The 16,328-nt window shown below is 37.7% G+C and overlaps 1 protein-coding gene across 2 annotated transcripts in view; it reads left to right on the top strand.

Annotated features, from left to right (window-relative positions):
- LOC110463393 (DNA polymerase zeta catalytic subunit-like) overlaps positions 1-16,328 on the top strand; it is a 92,590-nt gene that overhangs the window by 43,712 nt on the left and 32,550 nt on the right. For both annotated transcript variants that reach the window (XM_021517943.1, XM_021517942.1), the window contains exons 4-11: positions 2,587-2,773; positions 2,957-3,031; positions 6,342-6,423; positions 11,459-11,540; positions 12,119-12,248; positions 13,085-13,176; positions 13,811-13,915; positions 15,412-15,496. In XM_021517943.1, coding sequence (XP_021373618.1) covers positions 2,587-2,773; positions 2,957-3,031; positions 6,342-6,423; positions 11,459-11,540; positions 12,119-12,248; positions 13,085-13,176; positions 13,811-13,915; positions 15,412-15,496 — 838 coding nt within the window. The remainder of the gene's footprint in view (positions 1-2,586; positions 2,774-2,956; positions 3,032-6,341; positions 6,424-11,458; positions 11,541-12,118; positions 12,249-13,084; positions 13,177-13,810; positions 13,916-15,411; positions 15,497-16,328) is intronic.

The following is a 16,328-nucleotide window of genomic DNA, read 5'->3' as shown; positions in this document are numbered from 1 at the left end:
AGCCCTACTGCATTGTCATAACTACAGACTGATTTGACTGATAAGGGATTATAAAAAATATGTTTATACTAGAAGCGTGGACAATCAATACATCCTCTTCAAATCTACTCCAAGGAAAAAAATAGTTAACGCAGACTATTTTTACGATGCTTCATTTAATAAATATTGAAATAATTCACGAGGTTATTATCAATCACGTGTTTACGTAATGTAAGACGCGAGATCAACATGAAAGTGAGCCGGAAAAAAACCATGCTATACGTATACGCATAGGCGATTTGGCTAAACTTTTTTTGTTAACGGTTACCTATTTATTAATACTTTTCACATAAACTCACATAACAACACATTATGTATCTTTTATTAATGTTTGACATAAATAAATTTGTTGATCGTCATTTGTCTTAGAGTTCCGAGTGCCAAGGGACATAATCCAAGATGGCGATCTCTCAGAATCGTTGATCTTTTCCTGAAAAAAACTTGAAATTTTTCTATACCTGTGTATTTTACGCACCCCCCACTTTGGGTATTAAATTTCTGAAAAAAAAGTGCGCAAATAACATGGGTTTTTACGGTAGTATTTTTTTTCTTAAAACCTGTCTTCAATTAAATATCACCTACTCGGTAACAGAAATAGTCATGTTTTAGCATAGGTCGTTCAATTGGATTTTTCACAATATTTACACACATATAAATATAAAGAAAGAAATAGTTGTTGGAAAATAAGATGTTCAGGACCATGCAGTACTGCAGGAATGATGGCAAATTTTAAAAACAAAAGATCAAAGTACTATGCTAGCTGCTGTGCTATTTACTGGCATTGAAAGAATTCAGGACATTAAATATTTTTAATGTAATTTTTGATTTGGCATTTGGTAAAGGTGTAAAGGATATAAAAAAAATCCATAGTCTTGGGAATGACCTGTGCTTTGCAGAATAACTGGCAGCACATTAGGATGAGGCCAACAAACTCCAACCAAACTCTCTGTTAAGAGAAATCAATACTCACACAGAATCTGAAGCTGTTGTATATAACCTTAAATTAAAAACATACAGAGTAAAGTATCATTTCATAGTCTCGCCCTTGTACATTTAGATATAAAAAGGACATGATCAGAATGTAACAATACATTGTATTGATTAATTCCTATTTGTTTCCCCTTCTGTATATATGTAACACATCTTTCACACATACAACCAAAAACAGATGTAAAATTTATTTATACTGCCTATTAATGTAGATGTTACAAATGTCACGTTATAAGTTGTAATATATACCTGTTCTGTAAAGCCTAAGGATGCTCATGTTTCATTAATGGCTATACAATCTATTATAACCTATATCAAAATGTGTAAAATATTAATAATTCAAGTTCTACACTGATCTAAACAATTGATTCACATTCTCCCCCCATTCACTAAAGGTGTGACCTATATATTTTGTGTATCAGCCTATATGTGCTCACCTTTGTTAGGGTTTTAGCTCATTGATCGATTGGTTTGAATTATTGAGCCAAGTTTCATTGATTGCACATAATTTATGTATCTTGATGCTGGTGCTGGGTTTCAGGTCTGAGTGACATCATCTTCCATTTGTCTTTGGAATATAATCGGAAAGATCACCTGATAATTTATGTTTTTTACACTCTCGAGAGGTCACATCAAGCCATCACTGTATGGGTTGGTGTTACAGGTCTTCAAGTGGCCAATTCTCTTAAGGTTTAATGAAAATGTAAAACTTAGAAAAGTTGATATGATATTTGACAGTTGTTAGCTTTCTTCTACTCATTACAAACTGAAAGTAGAGAAAACTGTTTGACTTTATCAGATAGTAGTTAGATATTGTAGAAGCTAGTAATTTATGGGTGCTTATTCAATTAATACTAATATCTCATTTTGTATCATTACTATGATATCTTGACCATTTACAATTACAAATTAAAATTTGATACAGACATATGATACATCACCAAGGGGTATACGTTGCTGTCCAAAAATATACAATATCTATATGAATAAACATACGTCCTTAAATGACTTTAGCTGTCAATAGGACATTAAACAAAATAAAACCAAACTAAACATAAACATATATATAGGTCTCATAATTAATAGCGACAGTATATGAGCCAATATGGGATATATATATATTATATATGGGGCAAAGAAGTAATTCCAACAGTGTGGACAAGTTTAGGTTGTCAAATTTTCGGAGCGATATATATATATAAGAACTGATCAATGAAGGTGACAGCATTATCATTTTACCTTGACAATACCAAATACAGTTATTAAAAGTGAGTGTTTATGTGTCAAAAACAAGTACTGCCCGATACCAGTAGTAAAGGGCGCCCCAACCAGTAGTAAAGGGCGCCCCTACCAGTAGTAAAGGGCGCCCCTACCAGTAGTAAAGGGCGCCCCTACCAGCACGATGGAGTTCCAATGCTGTCAAACTCTCCAGATCTCCCTAGGGCTGATCCATTAAAGTATCTTGCCTTGAAATTGTCATAACAATATGTCGTTATAGCATTCCAAAAGAAATGAAATTCATAGTAGTGATCTAATGTTGATCTTCTTCTTGAACAGGTCAGAAAACATGTATGCACGTGCATGGTGTGTTCCCATATCTGTATGTGCCTTACGATGGCACCCAGCCCTGGGACAGGTACATGCGACTGTTTGCTTCCAGTGTGGATAAGGCTGTCAATGTCGCTCAAGGTCATCCCACTTCAAACATTCAACATGTATACAAAATTACCCTGGTGTCCGGAATGTAAGTAGACCATTTTCCTTTCCAATCTAAAAAGTTTTCTGCAGAATAATGAATTCAATGCAGTCTTCAACAATATGTTTTACAAAACTGCAAATGGATAATTAGATAATTATTGTTAATAGATTAATAAAGAATGTTCACTCTGTGCTTTAGCTCTATTGAATTGTTTCATTGCTTTTACAGACCTATGTATGGTTACCATGACAAAGAGCAACAGTTTCTCAAGATTTACCTGTACAATCCAGGCATTGTAAGAAAGTAAGTAAACAGATTAAACAGATTATTAGCTCAACTGGTCCAAAGGACCAAGGTGAGCTTATGCCATACCGTGGCGTTCGTCCGCTATATTGCTTTAAGCGACTTCTTCTCTGGAACTAAGTGATGGATATCAACCATATTAGACCGGAAGCATCCCTAGGTGTTGGGGATTCAAAATTGTACAAACGGTTGTGCTGACCCCCCAGGGGGCTGAGGGGCGGGGCCAAAAGGGGGCAATTTGGTTATATTGCTATAAACGACTTCTTCTGCAGAACTATGCCATGGATATTGATCATATTTGGTCGGAAGTATTCATGGAAGGCAGGGATTCAAAATTGTACAAATGGTGGGGCTGACCCCACGGGCTGAGGGCTGGGGCCAATAAAATGTATTACTTGGAAATGGGTGAGGTCCCCACCATATAACCATATATACAATTGCTGAGAAGAATGCACATTTGCTTCCAGGATGTCCCTAGGGTCTGGCCCCACCCTTAGAGACATAGTCCCTGGGCCATAACTTTAAAACGGTTGAGATCCCCACCCCAAAACTACATATACAAATGCTGGGCATAAAGAGACGAATGCAATCATGATATCAGGATAGACCCTGGGGTCTGACCAAAACCCCCTAGGGACCTAGTTTGTTAGTCACAGCTTGGAAACAGTTGAGAGCCCCACCCTATAACCGTATATATACAATTGCTGAGTATAAAGAGATGATTGCACATTTGCTTCCAGGTTGGCCTTGGGGACTGCCCGACCCTTGGAGACTTAACCCCTGGGTCATAATTTTGAAATGGTTAATATCCCCACCCCAAAACTATATATACAATTGTTGGGCATAAAGCGACGAATGCAGTCATGATATTAGAATTGGTCCCAGGGTCTGCCCCACCCTTGCAGACTTGGCCCCTGGGTCATAACTTTGAAACGGTTGAGATCCCCACCCCAAAACTATATATACAAATGCTTGGCAAAAAGAGACAAATGCAGTCACGTTATTAGAAGCGATCCTGGGGTCTGGCCACAACTCTAGGGACCTAGTTTCTGAGTCAAAGCTTGGAAACAGTTGAGATCCCCACCCCATGACCATACATAAAATTGCTGGGCATGAAAAATCTAATATAGCTATGCTACAAGGATTGGCCTTTGGGTCTGGCATATTCCCTTGATCTCATTTGGAGAATAGTTTGCCATGATTGTTAAAGGTATCCAGGCGAGCGATACAGGCCCTCTGGACCTCTTGTTTACTAGAAGTGTTACAAATATCACAGTGTAAACATCACCAATTATTTACTAGAAGTGATACAAATATCACATTGTGAGCACCAATTATTTACTAGAAGTGTTATCAATATCACAGTGTGAACACCAATTATTTACTAGAAGTGATACAAATATCACAGTGTAAACATCACCAATTATTTACTAGAAGTGTTATCAATATCACAGTGTGAGCACCAATTATTTTCTAGAAGTGATACAAATATCAAAGTATAGACATCACCAATTATTTTCTAGAAGTGATACAAATATCACAGAGTGAGAACCAATTATTTTCTAGAAGTGATACAAATATCACATTGTGAGCACCAATTATTTACTAGAAGTGATACAAATATCACAGTATAGACAGCCCCTTCTTATAAGCAGCGCATTAGACTTTAATATATTCAATGGAAAGGGAGTAATATATTCAGGAGAGTCTATATATACTCTCAGACACAACAACTGTTCACAAAGCTATCCAGGTGAACTACACACTGTGAAAGGTAGGTTAGGTATTGTATGACTGTACCGGTATTGTTGAGGTGATGAGTATCGGGTAATTCTGTGTCGGTCGTCTGATACACTAAGATGGCTCCCCTGTAAAATTGTCCTGTTTGTAATGAAAGATGATAGCATTGCTTTCTCTAACATAAAAACAAATTGTTGGTTACCGGTGGGGTCAAAACTAAACCTGTTGGAGCAACAAATCATGACAAACATTTTATACACAAGGATGTGTTTGATCATTTGTGCTTAGGGTTCTTATCTGTCCACGTAGATATCTAATTCTGAAAGGAAATCTTCATACCACCAACTGTCATTGAAGTGGATCAGTTTTAGGGTCAGGAGTGATAGTCTGGTCGGTATAGATGTTGAATGAAGATAGACTCCTACAGAAAGTCCTTTGTATCAACTACCAACAAATATATAAAACATTGATTGTCTCCCCTGCTTCCTATTCCTGCCTATTCCCTAGTCTGTGTTGTAAGCCAAATTTTGTTATTTTGAATCGAAGACCTTTGCCTCAGATTTTAAAGTGTTCAGGATATCTTTGGATGGATTCCGCAGATCTCCACACAAATAAATCATATTACAGATCTCCACACAAATAAATCATATTACAGATCTCCACACAAATAAATCATAATACAGATCCCACAAAAATAAATCATAATACAGATCTCCACACAAATAAATCGTATTACAGATCTCCACACAAATAAATCATAATACAGATCTCCACACAAATAAATCATAATAAAAAGAGTAAAGGATAATCAACACTACAGAAACAGTTTAGCAGCTTGAATCAAAACAGACATTTTTTTCCGACAAAGAGAGAAAAGAAATCGTAGGATATTGATTGATCAGGAGCTTTGAGTATTGGGTAATTGCTTGCATTTTGTGGCCATTTGAAAAAGATACCTCTTATGTGTTCAATTATAAAAAAGAAGCCTTACATTTGGGAGATTCAATTTTTGATATTAGCTAGCAAGAGGATGACCAACCTTTTTTAAGTTGTGCTCAGTTCATATGCTCTTGAATATTTTTGCAAATCAAAGTGGGTGTGCTTCTTATTTATTCAGATAGTTTGAATATAATTGTTTTTAGTTATAAGAATTTTCATATTATAAAACTCCCTATGATATATCATAAATTGTTGAAGTTGACACGAGGGTTACTCTGACAACAAATTCACTTCAGGTTACATTGTGTCCAAAATTTTACAATTTATGGTATCTAACTTCTCTACGTGATAATTAGTACTTTACATATTTTTCTGTGCCCATGAGCTACATCTTCGTTTCCAAGGAATATAGTTTTTACTTCCATTTATGTGAGTAAAGGATATTTAAACATTTGGAACAAATAATAACTTTGAGGTAAACAGTTTTCTAACTGTACATTTTTTTCTTATGATTGAAAAACATTTAATAAATATTCCTTTTTATAGACACCTTTCTTTTGTCTCATGTTTCTGTATTGGCATATAAACATGATTAAACTAAATCATAAGATTTCTTGTTGTTTGACTACAGGGTTGCTGATCTGCTGTTGGGTGGAGCAGTCATGAACCAGGTGTACCAGCCCCATGAGTCACACATCCCCTACACATTACAGGTATACTAGACTTGTCTATTATAGCTACATCACAACTATACATACTATCAGGTGTACCAGCCCCACGATTCACACATCCCCTACACACTACAGGTATACTAGACTGGTCTATCATAACTACATCACAACTATACATACTATCAGGTGCACCAGCCCCACGAGTCACACATCCCCTACACACTACAGGTATACTAGACTGGTCTATCATAACTACATCACAACTATACATACTATCATGTGTACCAGCCCCACGAGTCACACATCCCCTACACACTACAGGTATACTAGACTGGTCTATCATAACTACATCACAACTATACATACTATCAGGTGTACCAGCCCCACGAGTCACACATCCCCTACACACTACAGGTATACTAGACTGGTCTATCATAACTACATCACAACTATACATACTATCAGGTGTACCAGCCCCACGAGTCACACATCCCCTACACACTACAGGTATACTAGACTGGTCTATCATAACTACATCACAACTATACATACTATCAGGTGTACCAGCCCCACGAGTCACACATCCCCTACACACTACAGGTATACTAGACTGGTCTATCATAACTACATCACAACTATACATACTATCAGGTGTACCAGCCCCACGAGTCACACATCCCCTACACACTACAGGTATACTAGACTGGTCTATCATAGCTACATCACAACTATACATACTATCAGGTGTACCAGCCCCACGAGTCACACATCCCCTACACACTACAGGTATACTAGACTGGTCTATCATAACTACATCACAACTATACATACTATCAGGTGTACCAGCCCCACGAGTCACACATCCCCTACACACTACAGGTATACTAGACTGGTCTATCATAGCTACATCACAACTATACATACTATCAGGTGTACCAGCCCCACGAGTCACACATCCCCTACACACTACAGGTATACTAGACTGGTCTATCATAACTACATCACAACTATACATACTATCAGGTGTACCAGCCCCACGAGTCACACATCCCCTACACACTACAGGTATACTAGACTGGTCTATCATAGCTACATCACAACTATACATACTATCAGGTGTACCAGCCCCACGAGTCACACATCCCCTACACACTACAGGTATACTAGACTGGTCTATCATAACTACATCACAACTATACATACTATCAGGTGTACCAGCCCCACGAGTCACACATCCCCTACACACTACAGGTATACTAGACTGGTCTATCATAGCTACATCACAACTATACATACTATCAGGTGTACCAGCCCCACGAGTCACACATCCCCTACACACTACAGGTATACTAGACTGGTCTATCATAACTACATCACAACTATACATACTATCAGGTGTACCAGCCCCACGAGTCACACATCCCCTACACACTACAGGTATACTAGACTGGTCTATCATAGCTACATCACAACTATACATACTATCAGGTGTACCAGCCCCACGAGTCACACATCCCCTACACACTACAGGTATACTAGACTGGTCTATCATAGCTACATCACAACTATACATACTATCAGGTGTACCAGCCCCACGAGTCACACATCCCCTACACACTACAGGTATACTAGACTGGTCTATCATAGCTACATCACAACTATACATACTATCAGGTGTACCAGCCCCACGAGTCACACATCCCCTACACACTACAGGTATACTAGACTGGTCTATCATAGCTACATCACAACTATACATACTATCAGGTGTACCAGCCCCACGAGTCACACATCCCCTACACACTACAGGTATACTAGACTGGTCTATCATAGCTACATCACAACTATACATACTATCAGGTGTACCAGCCCCACGAGTCACACATCCCCTACACACTACAGGTATACTAGACTGGTCTATCATAGCTACATCACAACTATACATACTATCAGGTGTACCAGCCCCACGAGTCACACATCCCCTACACACTACAGGTATACTAGACTGGTCTATCATAGCTACATCACAACTATACATACTATCAGGTGTACCAGCCCCACGAGTCACACATCCCCTACACACTACAGGTATACTAGACTGGTCTATCATAGCTACATCACAACTATACATACTATCAGGTGTACCAGCCCCACGAGTCACACATCCCCTACACACTACAGGTATACTAGACTGGTCTATCATAGCTACATCACAACTATACATACTATCAGGTGTACCAGCCCCACGAGTCACACATCCCCTACACACTACAGGTATACTAGACTGGTCTATCATAGCTACATCACAACTATACATACTATCAGGTGTACCAGCCCCACGAGTCACACATCCCCTACACACTACAGGTATACTAGACTGGTCTATCATAGCTACATCACAACTATACATACTATCAGGTGTACCAGCCCCACGAGTCACACATCCCCTACACACTACAGGTATACTAGACTGGTCTATCATAGCTACATCACAACTATACATACTATCAGGTGTACCAGCCCCACGAGTCACACATCCCCTACACACTACAGGTATACTAGACTGGTCTATCATAGCTACATCACAACTATACATACTATCAGGTGTACCAGCCCCACGAGTCACACATCCCCTACACACTACAGGTATACTAGACTGGTCTATCATAGCTACATCACAACTATACATACTATCAGGTGTACCAGCCCCACGAGTCACACATCCCCTACACACTACAGGTATACTAGACTGGTCTATCATAGCTACATCACAACTATACATACTATCAGGTGTACCAGCCCCACGAGTCACACATCCCCTACACACTACAGGTATACTAGACTGGTCTATCATAGCTACATCACAACTATACATACTATCAGGTGTACCAGCCCCACGAGTCACACATCCCCTATACACTACCGGTATACTAGACTGGTCTATCATTACTACATCACAACTATATATACTATCAGGTGTACCAGCCCCACGAGTCACACATTCCCTACACACTACCGATATACTAGACTGGTCTATCATTACTACATCACAACTATACATACTATCATGTGTACCAGCCCCACGAGTCACACATCCCCTACACATTACAGGTCTACTAGACTGGTCTATCATAGCTACATCACAACTATATATACTATCAGGTGTACCAGTCCCACGAGTCACACATCCCCTACACATTACAGGTATACTAGACTGGTCTATCATAGCTACATCACAACTATATATCCTATCAGATGTCCCAGCCCCCCGAGTCACACATCCCCTACATACTACAGGTATACTACAGTGGTCTATCATAGCTACATCACCACTATACATACTATCAGGTATACCAGTCCCACGCGTCACACATCCCCTACACACAACAGGTATACTAGACTGGTTTATCATAGCTACATCACAACTATACATACTATCAGTTTTACCAGCCCCACGAGTCACCCATCCCCTACACATTACAGGCATACTAGACTGGTCTATCATTACTACATCACAACTATATATACTATCAGGTGTACCGGTCCCACGAGTCACACATCCCCTACATACTACCGGTATACTAGCCTGGTTTATCATAGCTTCATCACAACTATACATACTATCATGTGTACCAGCCCCGCGAGTCACACATCCCCTATACACTACCGGTATACTAGATTGGTCTATCATAGCTACATAACAACAATACATACTATCAGGTGTACCAGCCCCACCAGTCACACATCCCCTATACACTACCGGTATACTAGACTGGTCTAGCATAGCTACATCACAACTATACATATTATCAGATGTACCAGCCCCACGAGTCATACATTCCCTACACACTACCGATATACTAGACTGGTCTATCATAACTCCATCACAACTATACATACCATCAGGAGTATCAGCCCTACGAGTCATACATTCACTCCCCACTACCAGTATACTAGACTGGTCTATCATAGATACATCAAAACTATACATACTATCAGGTTTACCAGTCCCACGAGTCACCCATCCCCTACACATTACAGGTATACTAGAATGGTCTATCATAGCTACATAACAACTATACATACTATCATGTGCACCAGCCCCATGAGTCGCACATCCCCTACACACTACAGGGATACTAGACTGGTCTATCATAGATACATCAAAACTATACATACTATCAGGTTTACCAGTCCCACGAGTCACCCATCCCCTACACATTACAGGTCTACTAGACTGGTCTATCATAACTCCATCACAACTATACATACCATCAGGAGTATCAGCCCTACGAGTCATACATTCCCTAGGTATACTAGACTGGTCTGTCATAGCTACATCACAACTTTATATACTATCAGGTGTACCAGTCCCACGAGTCACCCATCCCCTACACATTACAGGTATACTAATAACTACATCACAACTATACATACCATCAGGTGTATCAGCCCTACGAGTCATACATTCCCTACACACTACCAGTATACTAGACTGGTCTATCATAGCTACATCACAACTATACATACTATCATGTGTACCAGCCCCACGAGTCACACATCCCCTTCATACTACAGGTATACTAGACTGGTCTATCATAACTACATCACAACTATACATACCATCAGGTGTATCAGCCCTACGAGTCATACATTCCCTACACCCTACCAGTATACTAGACTGGTCTATCATAGCTACATCACACCTATATATACTATCAGGTGTACCAGCCCCACGAGTCGCACATACCCTACACACTACAGGTATACTAGACTGGTCTATCATAACTACATCACAATTAACATATATATCACCATTTTACCATATTCACCTTGATCACCCTATGAGATAATCTGGTTAAAATAAGATTTTGTTGCTATGTCCAGTGTCAATCGTTTATTACAAAATTGTTATATCATGTATTCCAGCCACAAACCTAAAAGACAACTTGGTATTATTCTTTTTATAACATTGGGACAAGTAACTGTTTAACTTTGATCAGTTCCCTGTCTACAGGTTGTGTGATATCTTGTCTATCACAAGGTCAGCTGATTAGCTGTGATCTTACATTTTCAGATGTTCATAGACTATAACCTGTACGGTATGAACCTAATCAATGCTGCAGCGGTCAAGTTTCGCCGGAGAAGGAGGGAAGATGGTAAGTTTTACCTCAGCATTGTTCAGTGAAATTGACCGCAACAATTTACATTCATTTGATGTTGGTATTGGAAAGAAATTTGTGTATATATTTGAAAGTTTTAAAATGATATTCAAAACTTCTGACTAACTGCAGATATATAAATGTTGCATACTAATTTCATAACCCTCAATGAAAGGTACTGGTCACATTAAAAAGTTTAAAGGTAAACTGATTGTTTATCGTCATCAAATTTGTGTCCGGACCATAACTTCTGACTGGTTTAAAATAATTTGATGAATCTTTGTTAACTGTCAGCACTGGACTTGCCTACCACTCTCACTTCTGTACCCCAAAAATCAAGATCTTAGTGAGAGGTCAAATGTTAAGTCAGTGCATCCTGATTGAGTGGTGTATCTTATACGCTCTCAGGTTCCTATACCCAACTGAAAGGTCAGCAAAAGGGCTCAAGTCTTTTTATTGCTTATAGGTGTTGATAGGACGTTAAACCCCAGTGCAAATTACTTATTAGACTTTATAGATGAATGTTTTATGATAAGACAATAAGACTTTTATTGGAAAGCGATACTCATTTGTAGACAATGGTAACATTATGGAGATTGGAAGTCAGGGATCAGTTGGGCGTGGCACAGGAACTCCCAAGTTCCTGCCTCTCAGCCTTGATGACAACCAGCACAACGCAATTTGGGACGACACTACCATCTCAAGGTCAGTCAGTGCATCAGTGGAGGTCAAGGTCATAATGATTGGAATACATCAGCAGAGGTCAAAATCATAGCATTCATATATCACATAAAGTTATACAATATATAGGTCATTTCACTTAATTGAGTTTAAGATCATAGGAAAATTGTCTTGATTAAACAATTATGTCATTAAGACATTGCAATGTTTTGTCACTGAATACAATACTATACTTTAATATTTTATTTTCTACATCTGATACCTAGTCCTACAACATTAAGAGGAAACACTTATATACTGCTTCATTTGTTATGTAAAACAAATCAGTTGAATGTTGTTTGAGAGATTTTATAAAATGTAAAAAATTTAACAAGATTTTAAAGTCAGTTGTATGAAAGATAAGACTAAATGTAAGTTACTGAAGTAAGGATTTCAGATTTTGACAGCATCAGCACTAATATCATTGGTGAAAAACCTGAAAGTTTTTTACTTCACCTGCAATACGTTCCTGTTTATCCGTTAATTAGGACCAGTCGTTATTGAATAAACAGTTCACTAAGTTCATGAAGACCAAAACCTGAAGTATGTTCCATTTAGCATAAAGTTGATGGACATCACAGTGTCACTACCAGGTAAAGGAATAAAGCATTGGATACATCTTACTTATACTAAACTAAAACGTATACATTTTTAGAGTTAGCCTTTTTAAAATTGGACTCCAAGCAGACAATAGACATCCTTCTGACACACAGAGTCTCCTATGCATTTTGTTCTTCATTTTTACATAAGGGCAACATGCATACTGAAATACAATTGTAGAGGGTTTTGTGATAACTGTGTGTATGACTTGTATGTTCCAGCGACCTGTATGTTGACGTTGAGAGACTGAGTACATGTGAGCTGGAGGTTGATGTTGTAGCTGCTGACATCCTTAACAGACTAGAGGTAGATGGTAAGTGCTCAAAAGCCATGTTTACTGTGGAGGTGGGTGGTAAATGAACAAATGTCATGATTTAATACAGTAAGTGATATTAATAATAATATACAACATTTGATATAGTGCCCTATCTAGCTAACATAAGCCACTCTAAAGGAACTGCCTTATCAGGCACTAACTACTAATCCTATGCCACCTGGCTAATATCTCCCTATATGTGTATGCCTGTGTATGTGCTGGAGATGTAATGTGTTCTGTTTGTAGTAGGGTCACCTGCATGGAAGGCCGGAGTGTTAACCACTCGACCAATCCGCCCATTATTATTATTATTATTATAAAGTAATTACGTAACAGAATTATTTATAAAATAATTACAAAGCAGAATCATTTTTCAGGATATATGATCTCTTACTTATACAGCAACAGTAAATGTTCTTACTTTTGATGTTCTATACTATCTTAATAATAGCCTGTATTGAATTTATTCAACCAGAAGTTCAGGTTATATTATTATAACCCTACTTTGCAGCAAACTAAGGGGGGATATATGTAATCATCACTTGATGTAACTTTGCAGTTTACTTTTTGGGGGATTTTCCTGGGAGATTAACCTGTTGCTTACAGTTCTATGTGTTTCTGTACTACTTAGCCAATGTTGGTACAAACCCTGGACTAGCAGCTCTGTGGGAAGATGAGAAGCAGAGGAGGAGAGATAGAGGGGAGACTTCACAACTTGCACCTCCCGAGTCTCAAGGTATACCCTAAGTCTATTCCTTTTGTTGCTTCTGTTTTGTTCTGATGGAGAAACTTTTGTTTTTTGAAAATGGTCGAAATAATCTTCATGTGCAGTGTTTCAAATTACAGTCTGATGACTGCATGTTTACACCCATTGACATCGTCCTATTAAGGTGTTCAGGACTTTACTCATTGTTTTGCATAAATTAACCAACTGTTTCACATGACTTAACCTATTGTTTCACCTAAATTTACCAACTGTTTCACATGACTTAACATGTTGTTTCACCTAAATTTACCAACTGTTTCACATGACTTAACATGTTGTTTCACCTAAATTAACCAACTGTTTCACATGACTTTACCTGTTGTTTCACCTAAATTTACCAACTGTTTCACATGACTTAACCCGTTGTTTCACATAAATTTACCAACTGTTTCACATGACTTAACCTATTGTTTCACCTAAATTTACCAACTGTTTCACATGACTTTACCTATTGTTTCACCTAAATTTACCAACTGTTTCACATGACTTTACTTATTGTTTCACTTAAATTAACCAACTGTTTAAAATGACTTAACCTGTTGTTTCACCTAAATTAACCAACTGTTTCACATGACTTAACCTGTTGTTTCACATAAATTAACCAACTGTTTCACATGACTTAACCCGTTGTTTCACATAAATTTACCAACTGTTTCACATGACTTTACTTATTGTTTCACCTAAATTAACCAACTGTTTCACATGACTTAACCCGTTCTTTCACATAAATTTACCAACTGTTTCACATGACTTAACCTATTGTTTCACCTAAATGTACCAACTGTTTCAAATGACTTTACCTATTGTTTCACCTAAATTAACCAACTGTTTCACATGATTTAACCTGTTGTTTCACATAAATTTACTAACTGTTTCACATGACTTTACTTATTGTTTCACTTAAATTAACCAACTGTTTAAAATGACTTAACCTGTTGTTTCACCTAAATTAACCAACTGTTTCACATGACTTAACCTGTTGTTTCACCTAAATTTACCAACTGTTTCACATGACTTTACCTATTGTTTCACCTAAATTTACCAACTGTTTCACATGACTTAACCTGTTGTTTCACATACATTTACCAACTGTTTCACATGACTTTGCTTACTGTTTCACATGACTTTATTTACAAGCATACTTGCCAACGCTCCCTTGAGCGTTAGTGGCCTTGCTTTGTTGCATTGATCATCTCAATCTAATGCTGGTAATTTGTCAGAAAGTGTCATTGTAAGTAATTTAGACATTTCTCAAATTGAACCACAGAGGCCTTTCCATGAAAAGTTTGAAAGGTTGGCAAGTATGTACTTCCAGCCAAGGTTAAAATGTCTACAGTGTTCCAGGTAGTGTTCACTGATTTATGAGACGAGAATGTAAGGTGGCTAACCAGGGCATTGCCTTCAATCTCAAGTATTTTGTATGGAAAGGGTGTGTCGGTCATCCAATGGTGTGATTTATGTTTCAGAGCATGAAAATGTAGAAGTAACAGAAAGTGATCTAGAGCTTAGACAGAGATTTCATGAGATCGTTTTGGAGCATCAACCTTACATGTAAGTTTTTTTCCTGGGTAAATTATATTTATCCTACTACAAAAGAATAGAAGAGGTTGGTCTGTACTCTTACAGTACTAAGGAAGGGACAAAATTAAAAGTAAATGGAACTTTATCACTGAAATAATTAGTTAGAAAACTAACTATGATTTACTCTTTTCAGACTATTTTGAAACATATTTCTAAAGATTAATGTACTACATAGTAATATTGTATATATGATTGAATAAAAGAATATATGAGGAAAAAAAAGTTGTTAAAACCTATTACTCTGTAGTAGGAATTAGGTGTATCACTTGTGGTTTTCAGGGTTATAGAAGCCACGTATATCAATACCTGTAATATTGACACAGCATTTATGATGTATCTGTATACTTATCATTGTATAGGATGGGATATACTAGCAAGGTAGTTTGAACAGTAAAATGGTGAAATGATGTACCAGAAAATATTACACAGTATCTTAAATGTTTAATAATCTGGGCTTTGGACTAAAGATCTGTTGTAATTTAATTTGATAGATCTTCTTTAATTCATGAGTCATATATTAGATACATTTTCTTTGTATGATAAAATCGTTATTGACCCCATAAGGGTTGACATGAAATGTGTCTACGACCAGGTATTGACCGACATTATATCACCTGTGAGTGTATAGACAGGTTTGTTTGTCTCATTGCTGGTATGATAGGCAATGTCTTCCTCAGGTGATTTTTTATGCATTGGGAAAGTAAATCTCGTGTTACTTCAATATGGGGTCAGTAATTAAATAATGTAACAAGGATGATTATGATATAGAGGAAGAAATGACGCTTTCTTGTTGTTAACATTT

This window comes from Mizuhopecten yessoensis, unplaced genomic scaffold (assembly GCF_002113885.1).
Source record: "Mizuhopecten yessoensis strain PY_sf001 unplaced genomic scaffold, ASM211388v2 scaffold10901, whole genome shotgun sequence".
Classification (NCBI taxonomy): domain Eukaryota; kingdom Metazoa; phylum Mollusca; class Bivalvia; order Pectinida; family Pectinidae; genus Mizuhopecten; species Mizuhopecten yessoensis.
This window is presented reverse-complemented; position numbering and strand designations above follow the sequence as displayed.